Genomic DNA, 18134 nt, shown 5'->3' on the forward strand with positions numbered 1-18134 from the left:
ACCTAATCATATCCAAGGACTAGATTCATATGTTAATCGTATTCATATCATGAACATCAAGGCTTCTCATATGCAAAGAAGATTCAAATTTACAGTGAGAAAGATGTGGATCAAGCTCTACGGTATCATTGTGTCATCATAGTATGTTTTCTGTATAAGATGCATTCTGGTAGAGTGTGAGAAAGTAAGTGGAGACAGCTGGGTGAAGAAAAGATAAGGAAAAGGAAGATCTAGAGGCTGTATGTAAAGAGCAAATGGAACGATCTTCATGGAATAGGTTTCAATATAAACCTTGTGGTGTTTCTATTCCTACAAGTCAAGAAGGGTCCAAGAAGAAATCATTTGAGGAAATGCGAAGGGAGTATCGGGAACGAGTATTTGGAGCTAAATATTGAAGATATCTGAAGATCAAGACCTTGAAATATCTGAGAGGGAGTTTGCAAGTACTTAACGTCTATCGCTAGAGTCTTGTATGTATTAGAAATAGTCAGGAATGCGTTTTGTAAGTTTAGTAGCGCATAAGTATTTGTAGTGCGTAAGACTTATGCGGCACATAAGTTAGGCACCGAATAAGACTTATGCACCGCATCACCATTTTGTCAAGTCAATAAATAGGTGTTGGACTTATGCACTAGAGAGAGATCATTCGATTGTACTAGAGTTGTGATATTATCAGAATCATATTGTTCTTTGACTGTTTTATGATAATATAAGAAGATTTAAAAGAGATTTTTTTTATGTATTTTACCTTCTAATGGATTCCACACATTGATTGAAGAGTAGGTATTGGTTTTACATTGTTATGCGTCGATCCTACATGTCATCAAACCACTCCTACAATAGCATCTGCATCAATAAAGACAAAACTTGTCTATCTAATTATAGAAACTCAATGGCGCAACACCAGCCATCGATTTGATCCTCCCAGCCTGTTTGTTAAAAGAAAACCCACCAAACATCGCGAGTGATGATGCAATAGAAAATGTTAAACATTTAAGTAGTGGGAGAAATACCGCACCTAAGACTACAAAACTCGAAATGAATAATGTAACACATCTCAAGAGGATGCATTTGAGAAATATGGATCCCGTAGAACTCAAGTAGGGAAGCCAAAAACAAAGTAATCGACAACTTGACGTGATCGGAAAGAGAAATCGTAATACAAGGTGATCTTACCGAGCGACGACTGATCAACGGTATCAGTGGCTAACAGAAATTCAGACCTCCAACTATCTGGAGTGGAAGCCCCCAGAACAGTAGCACATGAAGAAGGAATGAATGAGGAAGTTAGAATAACCGACACAAGGAAGAGGAAAAGAAAAACTGGTGAGAAGAAGAAGAAGAGACGAGGGGTTTGCAAAACCTAAAGGCCCCAAAATTTGTAGAAAGCAACAAAGGGGGGGGGAGGGGGAGTAGAGATGGTTTAAAAACACGTGACAGAGGACGTAACCTAAGAACCAATGGGGAAGCAACATGTCATCAGTTGTCACCAAAAGGACAGATGACATACCATCTTATCAAAAATGTCATCCGTCGTTTCGGCTAAAGCATGTACACCCTACGGCAATGGCCATCATTACAAAATCAAAGTGACAGCGAGGAAACAAACAAAAAACCATTAAGAGCTTGGGACAAAATCCGATTGTGACACGTAAAGGGGTTGACTAAAGGTACTAGAACTGCCTAGCACTCCAACCGCGAGAAGCCCCAAACGGAAGTACTGAATTGGGGGACTTGATGAGGTATGACGCCAAACTAGATACCGAACCCATTTCCAAAACACGAATTTATACCCGAAACATGTGGGGAAGGGAACAAAAAGAAGTATGAGAAAGAATGTCAACGGAGACACCAGTGAGGGAGTGACATGTATGCGAGCTGGCCAAAACATTCACGCATGAGACAAAAGGTACGACGAGTAGGGACCGCTGCAACTGGGAGACCACGATCTCTACTATGGCTGTAGTGGTAGAGTTCGCCCTATCCGGCTCCGACATGTAGATGAATGGCGAATCATCGGCATCAGACGACCGCGACTATAAATAAGAGCTCCACACCACGACATAAGGTACTCTCAATATCCCCATACATCACACTCTCTAGATGCTTACACTTATGCATGGAGAGACCTCAATGAAGGCGACGTTGATGCTTTGTTGAGTTGAGAGCATCACTCCCTTCTAATCCACACCACAGTTTGTTTTTTATCATTTCAGCTATGGATCATGCACAGATTTCTTGCTGGAAGGATTATGGCCTCGACGAGAAACCTTGAGGAAAGACACGTTTGACCCAGGTCGAACCCATGTTTCTTCACCAACAATTATAGTATACAAAGAAGCCCTACTTGTTCGCATAGTTCATATATTCATAAATTCATATAATCAATTTAGATACTGGATTCTAACCCAAACATGCATTGCTACATATCCATCATTCGTGGGACTTTACAAGAATTCAACATAATCTTGTCATTAAGGAAACATAACTAACCCGTTTTAACAAAGATCTCAAGATTTCAACATCATTCTACCCGAGACCCATTTGAAATTCAAAAGTTAGAAGAAAAGGTTTAAATCTTTACCTTCAAGATATTGTTGTGCTACTATTGTTGTTGTAGATTCAATTTCAAAATTAATCCCTCTCATTCTTCACTTTTTTCTTCAGATCACTTCCAATTCGTTACAGTAAGTTGAATTTTCCATTAACTACTTTTATTCGTAACAATAATCTTTCTTCTAATGATACGATATTCCAATACTTCAAAAGGATATTTATCCAATTTTCTTTTACCATTGTATTCTTAATCTTGAATATTCATTCTATTATTAACATATATTAAATCGTTTCGAATGCCGGTAACTTTGAATTGCTTTTATTCTCTTATACAATGATTTTGACAGTAAGCCCTTCACTTGTTAAAACTTAAAACCGAGTTCATGAGTAATCATTTATGTATATTATGAAACTAATGTGTATAACTTAATTGTTTATAACGTTCATGGTTTGATTTTAGTAAAATTCTTAACAAAGGTCAACAAAAATTAGTCTGTGTTAAAAGTTTGGGTTTAGTGGTTAATTAACAGGTCATATTTTTCTCATTAAATTCAAAACTATTACAATAAAGTGGCAGATAAATGGGTAACAAGCTGTGTCGTACCCCTTTTGGATAACAAAGCCAATCCTGCTAAAAACGAAGCTTCGAGACTTACGAGCCAAATTAACCTCTAATAACCGATTAACCGAAACGAACGATTATTTTTTAGTAACAGAAGTGTTCAACTATGGTTTTGGTTATTGCCATTAACCAAATAATGCAGAACCGTACACACCCCTGCAAACATTTAAACACATTCAAGCAATTCAATCATCAAATATTTGGTTCATGACAATAAATTCAAACCCCTTATCTTTTTTAACAGTTGTCACACTATTCCAAACCACCCAACAAATCTTACTTCATTCCCACTCCACACAAATTTTCTTCTTTTAGCCGTCAATGACTCCCATATCTTTACCTTAGAGCATTCCCAGTTCATTCTCCATCTTCATCTCTGTAATTACATTAAAAACACTATATTTTCTCTCTCATTTTTAATTAAATAATATATTTTTATACTTTTATCATTATCTTTTCTCTCTCCTCCACTCACAACCACTTTAAAAAACATAATAAAATTATAGAGGTGAACATTGTATGATACTCTTACAACTACTTTTAACCATCTTTAAAATATGAAGAACTTCCTTACATAATTTGGAAAACCGGAATGCTCTTGGGAAGAAGCTTAATAAAACCGTAGAGTAGGTGATTTTCCCTAAATAATGTTATTGGTTACATATTTATAGACCAAGGCCAAAATCTAAAAAAAAACCACTGATAATAATAATAATAATAATAATAATAATAATAATAATAATAATAATATACTACTACCATCTTCCTTTCTCGGTCTCATATCCTTCAATCCTACGCTTACGCTTGCTGCTGCTTTAGATTCAACTTCAAAATCAACCTCTTTCATTTTCACTTTGCTCTTCAGATCACTTCCATTTCATAACGGTAAGTTCATTTTTTCATTAACCCTTTTGATCTTTAAACCCTAGGTACTGATCTCAACACCCAAATGCCCATATTATATTTATGCCCAATTTACCCTTTTTACATCATTCCTGTTTCAAATTATTCAATCTAGGCCATGTCGATCGAGTTAGACGAAGAGGACGCCTTCGAGCACACGCTGCTAGTTGTTCGAGAAGTCTCCGTCTTCAAGATCCCCCCTCGGTCCACCAGCGGCGGATACAAGTGTGGCGAGTGGCTCCAGTCCGACAAGATCTGGTCCGGGAGGCTCCGTGTGGTTTCGTGTAAGGACCGGTGCGATATCCGGTTAGAAGATCCGAATTCGGGCGATTTGTTCGCTGCGTGTTTTATTAATCCTGGGCAGCGGGAGAATGCGGTGGAGCCGGTGCTGGATTCGTCGAGGTATTTCGTGTTGAAGATTGAGGATGGTACTGGGAAGCACGCGTTTATAGGGCTGGGGTTTAGTGAGCGGAACGAGGCGTTTGATTTTAATGTGGCGTTGTCGGATCATGAGAAGTATGTGAAGAGAGAGACCGAGAAGGATGCTGGTGAATCGAGTGATGAGAGTCATATTAATATTCATCCTGCTGTGAATCATAGATTGAAGGTATTGTTACTTACAGTTTATAAAAGCGTTAGGTTATTTATATGACGTGATAACAAATCTTTATATAAAAATATCTCCAGAACGATTGTTACAAAGACGTTGGTTTAAAAATGCGTGCGTTATGTGTGATGATCGCATCACGCAAAGCGATTTTATGATGCGATGTGGTCTGATGCGATTTTATGCATGATGTGTTGACTAGTATTTGAACAATCTGGACCGTTAATTGCAATGGGTTTGAGTTTTTAAAATCTGATTGAATAAATCTAACCATCGATTGAGCAATAGGTCTGAGCATTTGAACAAATTAGATCAACCGTTGAACAAACTAGCGATACTGAGAATATCTTATATATTTAATGTTCAAAAGTTAACAAGTTCAAGATTGTTATCTATAAATAGTTTTTTAGTATACTTTTAATAACGTACATGATGCGCGTGCTTCACGCATCACACGCTGGCTTTTGGGGTCAAAACGCATCAGAGCGTCACACCCTTTAAAAACCAAGAGTCGATAGGGAGATAAAAGTTGCTAGTAAACCCTGATTGAACATAGACAATTTGAGCATTGTATCATTATCATAGTAGCATTTTTAATGTCATTAGTTACTTTTCGTTTTTTTTTTGTTTATCATAAATGCTGATGTCAATTGTTACAAATTCTAGGAAGGTGAAACAATTAGGATCACTGTAAAGAATAAACCCGCCAGTGGAGCTGGGATGCTTTCGGCTGCTGGATTATCTGGTGGTGGTGAAAAGATTAAGCCGCTAAGCCTTGCTCCACCACCTGTTACCGCCACAAAAAGTAGACCTGAAACTGAGAATGTTAAGCCGCTAAGCCTTGCACCGCCGCCTGCTGCCAATCGGAAGCCATGGTCACTTATCCCGCCACCACCCAATGACCCTGCTGCTGTTCGAATGACATCTACAAGTCACAAGGAAACTGCGAGGAGTTCTGCTGATGCTTTTACTGATCTTTCTCAGATTGAGGTATGATTATCATCTGGTGTCTTGTTTTTGTTATTTGAAATTTTAGTTATAGCCTGGATTGTTTTATTTTGGGTTTCACATACCGTGTTCATCATCGCTCCCAAGGGCAGACCCACCCTCATAAGAAGGTGTATGTAAAATATATAGAACTGAAACTCGAGCGACACCCTAGGTTTTTTTCGGCAACGACACCTATAGTCAAATTAGCAGAGAATCAGCCAAAAGTGATTATATGGTGTAGGGTGAGTCCATCTTTCATTTACATTTACTCCAAAGGTTCAAATCTTGCTTCCAGCTTTTCAAGAATAACTATTTTGAAATGTTATGTATTAAATATTTCAAATTCCAATTTTGAATCGTTTCATTTTCTTTCTAATTATAATCTAAACTCTTGTTTTAGCTATATATTATTTTATTTAAACTTACTAATTTTTAAACAAACTTAATTTTCTTTTAGTTGCATACTCTTGCTTTATTTGTATGTTGTTATTATCAATATAAAGACTATGTAAATATTTAAATTTTCAATTTAGTTAATTATTCTTGCGTATGTTAATGTTATTCATTTAAGTTCATACAAACTCATGTTAAAGAACACCCTGTTTTTTATACTTTTTAAAATGACATGTTCTTAAAAAAAACAAAAAAAAAAAAGAAGTGGTCCCAATATTTGTTATAATACTAGAAACTAAATTTGTTTACGTAGCTGAAGTCATGAAACAGTTGGTCAGGATCTTGAGTTTGAATAATACTAGGTGTCTAGGTTTTGGTTTTCCAAAATACTCTGAATAAACCCCTGCCCTAACAGAAAATTATGCGATCAAGTTGATGGATATCCAACCACTAAACGTTAGCGACACCCATGAAAAGGTTCATGTGTCCACCCATGATCACGTCGTTAGCTTCAGTAATTTAGTATACACTAGAAGTTGCCCTTTGCTCCCCTTTTGAAAACTCTTCCCAAGCTTTTAAATTTTAAGTTTTAACCCATCAATATAACTTCTCCAGTGTCTTCATAATGTATGTCTGTAAACCGTAGTCCCGTACATTTAGCAATACCTGTGCATAATGTTTGTAAACCATGCATTTGACAATACTTGTTAAACTAAATACTATCTCGCTTTATATATAACACATGACAGTTGCTGTGTGCCCATCTTCATATTTATAACTAGAATGCGATTGATGATGGATATCTATATGTACTTTATGGAAACAAAAGAGAAGATTTATGCTTGGTTTTATCTTTAGCTAGCATGATAATGCGTATCGATAAATGTAAACTTGCCGAGTTAGCTTAGTTACGCTTTTACTTCATTTACCTAATACTTATGAATAGTTGGATTTAGGTTGTGATCTCTCTCATATGGGCCAAATAAAAAAAAACTTTAGCAATATGGGAACGGGTCAAATAGGTTTAAAAGTCACCCAAATCTAACCGAACAAAATTGGCCTGTTCAGCCAGTTTAGACGCAAAGCAGCTCGGTTTACAGTTGAATAAAACCGGATTTCACGGTTCGGTTTACGGTTTGAAACCAGGCGAGTAAACTGGACCATCTGAAATATTAAAAAATAACTAAAATTTCTATACTTTAATCCATTTAATTTTAATAAAATAATACAATTTTTTCACGTATAGTTATCTTTAACAGTTATAATGTGTAAGTATGTTTTTATTATAATACGTATTAGTATTTTAGTTATAGTTCGTCCATATTATTAATTTAACCGATTTTGTGCTATAATTATTTTTTATTTTTCGTAAGACCTTCAATGTTCTTCAGGTAAAACATTTCTTCTTTTTCTAAATCTATCATTTTACTTCACTTTTCAAAATCTGAAGGTATGCTACGTCATGGTACTATTCTATGCTTAAAAAAAAATTCCAAACCGTCAAAGCCGAACTGGTTTAACTGGTCCACCCGAGCCACCCAATTCAGCTGGTTCGGTTTAGTTTTTCTAAAAACCATAGTTAGGGGTTCAGCCTAAAATACCATAAAAACCGGACGAACCAGACCGTGAACAATAAATAGGGGACAAAAACAATGCTCTAAAACTTGACCCGTTTACCCAACCCAAATGAACCCGCTCTCGTATCTACTAAGTTTGACCTGTTTACCCGCCTAACTTGACCCATATAATTTCTTACTTTACTTACACTTTGCTGTTAATGCAGAAGAATCTTCCTTCCATTAGTGGTTCTGGATCGACTCAAAGTAAAAACACTGCAGCTGGATGGGCGGCATTTTGAGGTTGTAATACTTGGTAATCTTTTCTTGTGTTATGTTCGGTAAAACAAAAAATACGGCGTATTATTACTAATAATTGTACCTTAAGTTTGTTGATTTGTACACTTGATTCATCTTTTCGTTTCATATATATACGTGCAATTGCGGTTTCACTCATGCCTAAGATCCTTGTAATATTACTTTCAGCCCAAGGTTTTGTTACAAACATTTGAGTAGTTTTGAAGGTGATTGTATTTGACCGTAATTCCATTACAAATATACCGGTGTTTTAATGAATAATATTTCAAATGCTGCATCATAGTAGCCGAGTCACTGACTGATCCAATCTGTTAGACCATCAACTTGAATGGCCTGATGCACCAGAACTGTTAAAAGACGATTTTTTATTAGTTCGGGTTTTCACCGGGCAGTAGAGAAAAAATGAAATCGTGTAAAGTAGCAGATAGAGTTTGCTTAGGAGCAGAAGGGGTGTTGGGTTTCAATTGGGTATGGAAGGTTAAAAATTTGTCAGCATTAGAAAAGGAGGAACTCAACGATTTGGAGGAAATAATATCTTCGTATAAGTTTTAGTCTGGTGTGGACAGGTGGCGGTGGATTAAGGATATGAGTGGTACCTTCTCGGTTAACTCCTTGAGGAGGTTACTACAGGAACATGGTTTGGGAGAACCTCAAAAGGATAGTTTTCATTGGTTTAGGTGGATTACATTAAAAGTGTCTTGTTTCGTCTGGAGATTGATAAAAGATAGGATCCCGATGGCTGTAAATTTAGTTAAGGGGGATTAAGTATTGGTTTAGTTGAATGTAAGTTGTGCAATGCAGGGGATGAAGAGTCAAAGCACACGTTTTGGTGCTGCAAAATTGCATCCGAGGTTTGGGGAAAAATCTTGAATTGATGCGGCTGTGGTTTCATGGGTAATTCTGTTATGTCGGTGTTGGAGTTTGTTAATAAGGCGTCCATATCCGAGGTCCACAAAAAAGTTTGGCTATCTATTGTGTACACCACATGTTGGGTGTTATGGCTGAACCGAAATGACTTCGTTTTCAATAGAAAGAAGCAGGCAGTCGGTAGCTTGGTTGATCAGATAATGATGCTCACGTTTAATTGGATAAACAGTAGATCCAAAAGGTCTGAGCTGGTGTGGGATTCATGGATATCTGACCCTTATATGACTTCTAGCTTGGTTAGTTAGATTCTGTATACTTGTAGTCATCTTGTTTTATTTGTACTTGTATTAGCTCTTAGCTACTTGCTAAGTGCCATTTCTTTTAATTTATTTGCTGTTAAAAAAAAAAAAATCATTGTTAAATCATGGTACATTGTTTAAGAAGATAAATCTTTGGTCAGCCAATAAGAATCATTTCGACTCCTAAAAGATAAAAAAGATAATTACTGAACCATGATTTTACAAACCGGACACCATAATTTTTTTCATTGAATTAATTCTAGTTCTATCAAAATTCAATTGCTATGAAACATTCCAATTCCTACATAGCCAAGCACCATAATTCTTGGTTAATTAACTAATGAACCTGAATTTGTACCGGTAGGAGTCACGTATTCACATTTATAGCCAGCCACATCAAAGTTATGTAATTGAATATTTGTAAATATGAATTTAAAAAATCTAGGAGAGGGAAATATACAATTGCCCATTAAACCTATCATATGGTGTTTGGGATTCAAAAAGTTAATAAACCATAATGTAACTTATGTACTTATCTTCTCATAACATAAGCACTCCGAAACAACTTATAACTTTTCAAAAAATTAATAACTTACATGTTGATGAAAATAAGCAATCCCCAAATAAACTTGGCACCACCTAAGAGCATTTCCGATAACTTCTCTATCTCTATATCTATATCTATAATTATAATAAAAAACATTACATTTTCATTCTCATATATAATTAAATATTATTTTTTTTATATGTTTGTCATTATTTTTTTTCTCATTCATACACACTCACTTTTAAATATATTAAAAAGTAAATAAAGGATTTTTTCTTTTCTCCATTTTACGATACTCTACAAACAGATTTATCTCGCAGTTAATTTTTTAGAGTGGCCGCTAAGAATGCTTTAATGGAGCTTAGCTTAAACTCCATCTCTGTAAACTAAATGACGTCATCACGCGTTATCAACGCTTGTGAGTCAACCCATTGTCAGCTAATCAAATTAGGAACCATCACAGACACTTACACCGCCAACAACCTATTAACCAGCTACCTAAAAACTCAAAAACTAAAAATTGCCCACAAACTGTTCGACGAAATGCCTCACAGAGACACCGTTTCATGGAACTCGTTAATCGCCGGACACGTCAACCACGGGACTCTCCAAACCACATGGGCGGTCCTAGCGCGTATGAAACATTGCGGGTTTGGGTTTGACGGGTACACGTTTGGTAGCATACTCAAGGGTATTGCTTCTAATGAGTGTTTGTTTGCTGGACAACAAGTGCACGCGTGCATTGTTAAAACAGGGTATGAACGGAATGTGTACTCGATGAGTGCGCTTTTGGACATGTATGCAAAATGTGGCCGAGTCGTGGACGCACATAAGTGTTTTGATTTGATGCCTGATCGTAATACTGTTTCGTGGAACGCTTTGATTTCGGGATATGTTGAGACCGGTGACTGTTTTAATTCTTTATTATTATTTAATTCTATGCGTAGAGAAGGTGTAAACCTTGATGATGGCACGTTTTCGCCCCTTTTGACGTTATTAGATAACCCTGATTTATATAAACTAACAATGCAAATCCACTGCGCGATTATAAAACATGGTGTGTCATTTGATATCTCTGTGATTAATGCCATAATCAGTGCTTACTCGGGATGTGGGTCGATTAAAGATGCAGAAAGGGTCTTTGGTGAAGCGAGTAGTGAGCGGGATATTGTTTCTTGGAATGCCATGCTGGCGGCTTGTCTAGAACATGATAAACGAGCCCTCGTGTTTAAGCTTTTCTCTGAGATGCAAGTTTTGGGATTTGAACCAGATATTTATACCTACACTAGTATGGTAAGTTCTTGCTTTGAGGAAGAAGTTACAAACGAAGGAGAATCTTTACACGCATTGGTGGTCAAACGGGGTGTTCACCATTTGACTCCGGTTTCTAATTCGTTAATGGCTATGTATAGTGGATCTAATGGGAAATATATGGATAATGTGATAAGTATATTTGATAAAATGGAGTTCAAAGACCGCGTTTCTTGGAACTCGATGTTGACCGCTCTCTCGCAACATGGGTTTAGCGAGAACGCGTTGAAGCTTTTTCAGACAATGCAATCCGGGAATTATGGATATGTGGAGATGGATTATTACGCGTTTTCTGCGGTACTTAGATCGTGTGCTGATGTGGCAGCCTTACAGTTAGGCCAACAGATTCATGGTTTAACACTAAGATCGGGTTTTGAATCTAATGAATTTGTAACCAGTAGTTTAATAGTTATGTACTCTAAATGTGGGACCATTGAGGATGCTAGAAGAACCTTTGAAACTTCATGTAAACAAAACGCAGTCACTTGGAACTCGATCATGTTTGCATACGCGCAACATGGTCAAGGTCATGTTGCACTGGATGTTTTCTCTGAGATGAAAAGAATAAAAGTGAAAATGGATCATATAACATTTGTTGCAGTTCTAACCGCATGCAGCCACACCGGTTTGGTTGAAAAAGGTTACACTTTATTGAAAAACATGGAATCTGAGTATGGAATCTCACCTCGGATGGAACATTATGCGTGCGTGATTGACCTACTAGGACGTGCGGGCCGTTTAAAAGAGGCACAGAATGTTCTTGAAACAATGCCATTTGAACCTGATGCAATGGTTTTGAAAACTTTGTTAGGGGCTTGTAGATTATGTGGTGATGTTGAAATGGCAACGCGTGTGGGGAAGTCGTTATTGGAATTGGAACCTTATGAGCATTGTACTTATGTTCTTTTGTGTGATTTGTATGGTCATAATAAGTGGTGGGATGAAATTGCTGGTTTGAAGAGAATAATGAAAGAAAAGGGGGTGAAGAAGGTTCCGGGTTGGAGCTGGATAGAGGTTGGTAACCAGGTACATTCGTTTAATGCTGCTAGCTATTCACATACTCGCAACTGGGATATACACCAAATGCTGAGAACACTAACAAAGGATATTATGGATTTGGAACATGTTGTATGGAATTCTAAAGTCTGCATCTGAAACATTGGATCAAAATATCTAATCTTTATGAATTGTTGTAAATGTTACATTATTTCACATTGGTACATGATTACTATGTTTGTAAGTATTCACCTGTTTATGCACTTCTGCCTTCAATCTTCTTCAGCTACTGTCTGAGTGCATAAATTACAGTACTTCTCGGGCTGACAATTTATAACATGGCCCGTTAACACGAGATGACTTGATACGAAGTTAAGCAGGCTAGTGCTTGCGGTAAATGGGTCCAGTTCACACATTAATTACACAGTTAACTTGTTTACGTACAGTTTTGATGTGGTATAAAAACCCTGTTTTTAAACTCGACTCAATGCATTCATGAGTAAGGGGTGCAAACGAGCTTAGATGCCCATGGGGGTGTTCAGCGAATCGAATTTCGAATATTTGAATTCTGAAATTTTGAAGTTGGATTGTAATTTGATTCGAAATAGACTTGACAAATTCGATTTGAATTCAAAAATACCCATTTGACATTCCATTTGATTTTAGTTTGAAGTTCGGATTCGAATGGATTCGGATTCAGTAAAAAAAAAATCATTATTTGAATTCCAATTTCAAAACCACTACAAACTTGAGTTTTTTACAACAAAAATACAAGCTTATAAAACATATAAGTCATTCAAAGTTACAACAATCTAAATATTCAAAGTAGTAACATCTAATTATATGAATTAATACCAAAAAAAAGGATGAACTTCCAATTTTAGTCATTAAAACTTAAAAAGACTTCTATAATTTATCTTTTTATTAATGTGTATATTTATAATAAAATCAAAAGTACAATTTCAATTCGAATTTCGAATCGAATTTAAAATCATAACATTTGCATTTTGATTTGAAATTTGATTACCAAGTGGAATTCAAACCGAATCAAATTCGAATGCGACTCAAATCGAATTTCGAGTTCCCCGTGTCTGATTTGAATACTGAACACCCTTAGCTGCCCGCAGGCTACTAGAGATCGGTTTGATAAAAAGCTCTCAACGATTCGAGCCAAGCGTGAGCCACAAATAAAGCTCGTTGAGTTATCGAGCCTAAGCTAGAGCCTTGCACCGGGAGATCGATGTTGAGCGTTGTGTATTTTTACGTTTGTACTATTTTAGACTTCTGTAGGTCCTTGGAATTGATCGATCACATAAGTATCACAAACTCTAAGGGTGCGGAATCCCCTCAGTATTTGTTTACGAGTATTTATACGAACAAGAACGAACAGAAACAAGGATTAACACCAAAGGATTACTTGTATTGATTAATAACACAGTATCTATCAATACACGGTAAGAGCTAAAATCGTTAGGAGGCTGAAGTACTACTAAACCCTAGCTGAAGATATGTTTATATATTACATAACTTCGGTCTAACATAACTTCGCCTCTAACAGAAACATAAAACATCAAAGTAAACACAAACATAACACAATTGTTTAATACAGACAAAACAAACCTTAAACTATGGACTACTGATACAAAATGCACCAACAACTTCTATGTATTAATTTCACACTATGCCGCTCAACTCGACCCGAACTCTGGCTTGTTTAAGGTATTGCACACGAGTTAGAGCTGAGCTTTGGCTTGTTTAAAGCTTTTTTTTTAATATATAAAAATACTTAAATTTATGAATATTAAATAATAAAAAAAAAAGTTTCACGAGCTGACCTTTAGAAAAAGAGCTTGAAACAAGCTAAGCTGAGTTCGGCTCATTTACGCCCCCTACTCATGAGGACACCATCAGATTTGATCCTCAACACTCGGACTCGATTGCATAAGCCAAGAGTTGCATGGGATTTGATATTTTGGAATGTTAAGAGCGAGCATGACCTATTTTAACAACCCTATTCCATACATTGAGTTTAAAGGCTTAACATGTTGGAAAATTAGAAATGGTGAATGGAAATTAATTATTGTAATAATAACATAAAACTCTTGGTTTGGTGAAACTCTTGAGTATAGTAGCTTGATGACACTTAATAAGTTTTTATTATAGCATTAAGTTACTAATTAAGTGAGACACTTGATTTTCTTTAAAATCTTGTATAAATTAGTAAGCTTTGTGCCTTATTGGATGGTGCTTGAATTGTGTTCACTTAAAAAAAAATCAATCCATATGGTTAGAGAGGAGTACTCTCTACTCAATTCCTTCACCATCTTATTCTTTAGGATTCCTTTTCAAGAACACCAATATACCCGGTGTAACCTTGGGCACGTAGCCTTTCCCGGCAGTACATACTGTTTCGGCTGTTGTACCCTGGGAGACAGACGGACTCTTTAGTAGAGACCCGAAATCTGTTTTAAGGGAAGCGTGTTGAACACGTGCCTCAGCCTCAGCCGTCAACATTAGTTTGCTTGCAAATGATCATACAAGAACATACACTTCAAGCTTTCATTGAAGACTACACAAAAGATCATTCATGAATACGCGATTCAAGGAGCTTAGTCGATGACCAATATGAGGAAGACACAACACGAAGCTATTACATGAAGTACCTGATGAAGGCGCATTATATTATATATTTTGAATATAAAAAAATTGTATATTATATTCCTTTTATTCGATTTTGTAAACAGTATTGTACTCTTATATTTCCCATTACTAACGAGAGTATCGTTAGCGATTATTTTATTTTAATAAAAAGTGAACCATGTCTTACAATCTACTGTCCTCTTATGCCACAAATTTAAAATACCAAAATTAATAACTCAAAGTAGAATACTCGATAATCAAGTAACTTGTTAAAAGCTAAAGCCTAAAGCTAAATTTACATTCAATAATCCTATATGAAGCTATCATTCTGAACAATCCAAGTAGAATAATTCAAAATGCTAGATCAAAAAGCTAAAAGTAGAATTCTCAAAATCAAGTTAAATTTGCATAACTTGACTTGTGTTGTTTTCTTCCTTGAGGCTTCAGCAATTTGAGAGAATGAGACGTGAAAGCTCTCCGATATCATTCCAAAGCTTTTCGCTCACATATTTACGCAAACTAAGCTAGTCGAATAATAATCTCTCGAGTCTTCAAGTCTGCATCTCATAGTCATACTCGTCACAAGTTCATAAGCTATGGCTTGGGTTTTGTAAACAATGTAGAGCACATCATTGGGGTTGATTTCCAAAAATCTTTGCAATGGATCCGGAAGCAGCACATAAGCAAGAAACCAAGAAACCTATATTTTCCCTCCTCACCCTAATGCAACTAAATTATCCTCAGAATAATGCACCACAGCTGAACTTTTTCTCCAAGTTTGTTCAGGCAACTCGATCGTTGAAAAAACCTCCGAACTTAAATTAAATTTAATTATCTAACAACAATATGTGTCGGCTACAACCCAATGTAACGCTCCATAGAAAACGATTGGTGACAACCGACAAAAGTAAAACGACTAGTAGGGGAAGCAATCTTATGCCTAAGTCATGTTGATCATTTATTCATGATAGTAATATAAAACATGATAATATGATAAACATGTGATAAACAATGAAGTAGACGACATCCTTGTCAGCTTGATCGAGTTCCACTTTAGGATGCATAGTTAAGGACAAGGTTTTTGTTTTCTTGAGAGAACCGTTTTGGGAGAGAGAGGAACACGATTTCTTTATGTGTTTGTGATTAAGTTTTGATGTTAATCTTATTCTATACCTTATATACACCTAATGGGAAATTATTTATTAGCTAGTAAGGGTAATATGGTCCATCAACAATTACCAAACTAATACAATATGGTATAATTTAATTATTTTGATCTAATATTATATAAATGATAATGATGACCACATAAATAGATATACAATAACTAGTTTAAGTCCCCCGTGTTATGGGGTTTATTTAGGTTTTTCTTTCTAATCGATTCGCTATTTTATATTTTGTAATGATTTGTTTTATTTTTTGACGTAGTTTTGTGTTGATTTTATACGTATATATTAGTTTGTTTGTTCATTATATTTTTTAACATTTGGACTCTTTCAATGAGATGTGTAGGTTTTTTAGATTTTTATCAAAAGAACATAAACGAACACGAACATGTTGATTTTTTTAAACTAACAAACATGGACATAAATATTTATCTTATGAAAAATGGGCGGTTGATGTAGGTGACAATGGTGGTTGATGCATGAGAGGGGAGGTTGACAATGATGGGTGGTAATCGGAAGTTAACTAGTGATGGAGAGGATAGACCAGTGACAGAAAATATGTAGAAGAGAGAAATTAAATTAGGGTTTGATGATAAATGAGTTTCACAAATAAATGAGATGTTATAACCCGTTTACGGCTATCCAGGTTTGGTGAGACCCATGACTCCAAAAATTATTGTTTGATGATTAAGGTGTTATTTCACAAATACATGAGATTTTATAACCTGTTTTAGGGTAATCATGGTTTGGTGAGACCCATGGATTGTGAAAATTATTGTTTGATAATAAAACGGTTTTACAAATAAATGAGATGTTATAACTCATTTGGGTCAAACGCATGAGAAGTCTCAAATCACAAATCAAGCAATCTGGAGGCTTGAGAGTGGATGGGGGAGCCACCAAAGAGCGACATAAGATTTTTTTTAGTAGGCATTTATATAGATAGATATATTTATTCTTACATTCTCCCACTTGACTGAGTAATCATTTATTATGAGTATTAGATAAGTCTAATAAGAAATTAATACTCATTTTAGCTTTAAACTCGAACTGGAGTATAGAAATACAGTTATTGAGTTGAACATCAGTTCAAGGCCCCATTAATCATACCGTAGCAACATAAGTAGTCACGTACAAAATTTAGAAGTAAACCCTTTAAACGCTTGTTTTGTATAATAATTCGTCTATATGTCATTATACATGCAGAACAGATTAATAGACATATAAAATCAAAACTGGTGACGAAAAATTAATAGTTAATCATTTATAGTATGATATGTAATTTTGCGTAGTCATCAATAAACTCTTCATTGTTATAAGCGTTTTCATAATACTTAAGGGTGATAGATTTTTAGTTATATGGTCCTTATGTGTATCATGAATTTATTCAATACGAAAGTTTAGTTTTCTCAATTAGTTCATAAACAAATAATAAATTTCATATAGAATTTAATGCAACACCCCTCGAACTTTTACTAGCTGAGAAAATATGGTAGCTGACTTTATCACAGATTGTCGTCAATATATAATTATATGGAGTCAATAAACTTTTGAGTCCGTTGATAAATTTTTAACAACATTTATTGAAAATTACGTTATGATTAATCAACATATTATGTCATTATAATTTTAGGTTATTATTATCAGTTTATTATCACTCCTCCATATAGACACTTAAAAGAGCAAATTTAAACGTTCATTTATCAATTCTTGCCATGGCAATAAATACTGCATTTAATGGTTTTGAAATCTTAAACATTGGAGATTTGTCCTATCATGTGTCTGCAACAACGCATTTAATAAAGTTTTAATTTTATGGTTGTTCCTAAACGCATAGCGGGATCAGTTGGACATAGGAACCCAAGTCATGAATGTCTTGGATTCCGTTGAGCATTAACATACGTGACCTCTTGCCAACTCATGTCTTTTTCCATTATTAATGGATACATCTGGTTTTATAGTTTCTGTTTGTTGAGTTTTAACTTTCCAAATCTGTTTTGGTTTAATAAAACATAAAAGAACAAAATTTGGAGTTGAACAATTTGAATTACAACTCTCAAAACTTTCAACACTCTTTGATTTTGAAAAATTTATTTTCCTTTTACTTGTTTTAAAATCACTTGAGTGCAAACCCGTCACGCTAACATTGAAACCTTGAGTATCTTCACCTGAACAGACTGCTTTTTTACTGTACGATAGAGACAGTCCTTCACTAGATGTCCATCATTCCCAAAGACGAAGCAAGCCTTCATTCTTTGAGTTTTCCTTGCTAAGTTCCAGCCACCATAAGAAGGCTTAACCATGGAATTCACATTTTTTGTTGTCTTAGGTGAGCTCTTCTTCATTGGCTTCAAGTAAAACCT

General features: G+C 35.5%; 2 protein-coding genes across 3 annotated transcripts; both read left to right on the forward strand.

Moving 5' to 3' along the window:
* Nucleotides 1–2607: 2607 nt before the first annotated feature.
* LOC143555377 (uncharacterized protein At1g03900-like) lies at nucleotides 2608–8110 on the forward strand. 2 transcript variants are annotated; one of them, XM_077044942.1, is made up of 4 exons: nucleotides 2608–2687; nucleotides 4197–4688; nucleotides 5355–5678; nucleotides 7855–8109. In XM_077044942.1, exons 2-4 carry the CDS (start codon nucleotides 4200–4202, stop codon nucleotides 7927–7929), a joined length of 888 nt encoding a protein of 295 aa, XP_076901057.1. In that variant the 5' UTR covers nucleotides 2608–2687; nucleotides 4197–4199; the 3' UTR covers nucleotides 7930–8109. The 2 variants fall into 2 exon arrangements, with proteins under 2 accessions (XP_076901057.1, XP_076901058.1); XM_077044943.1 differs by lacking the exon at nucleotides 2608–2687 and adding an exon at nucleotides 3932–4063 and having other exon boundaries at nucleotides 7855–8110.
* Nucleotides 8111–10037: 1927 nt separating this feature from the next.
* LOC143555378 (putative pentatricopeptide repeat-containing protein At3g25970) lies at nucleotides 10038–12124 on the forward strand. Its single transcript, XM_077044944.1, has one exon. The coding sequence runs from the start codon at nucleotides 10049–10051 to the stop codon at nucleotides 12122–12124; it is 2076 nt and encodes a 691-aa protein (XP_076901059.1). The 5' UTR covers nucleotides 10038–10048.
* Nucleotides 12125–18134: the final 6010 nt, after the last annotated feature.

This window comes from Bidens hawaiensis, unplaced genomic scaffold (genome assembly GCF_021521415.1).
Source record: "Bidens hawaiensis isolate Kalapana, Puna unplaced genomic scaffold, B.hawaiensis_p1.1 tig00018067_1, whole genome shotgun sequence".
Lineage (NCBI taxonomy): Eukaryota > Viridiplantae > Streptophyta > Magnoliopsida > Asterales > Asteraceae > Bidens > Bidens hawaiensis.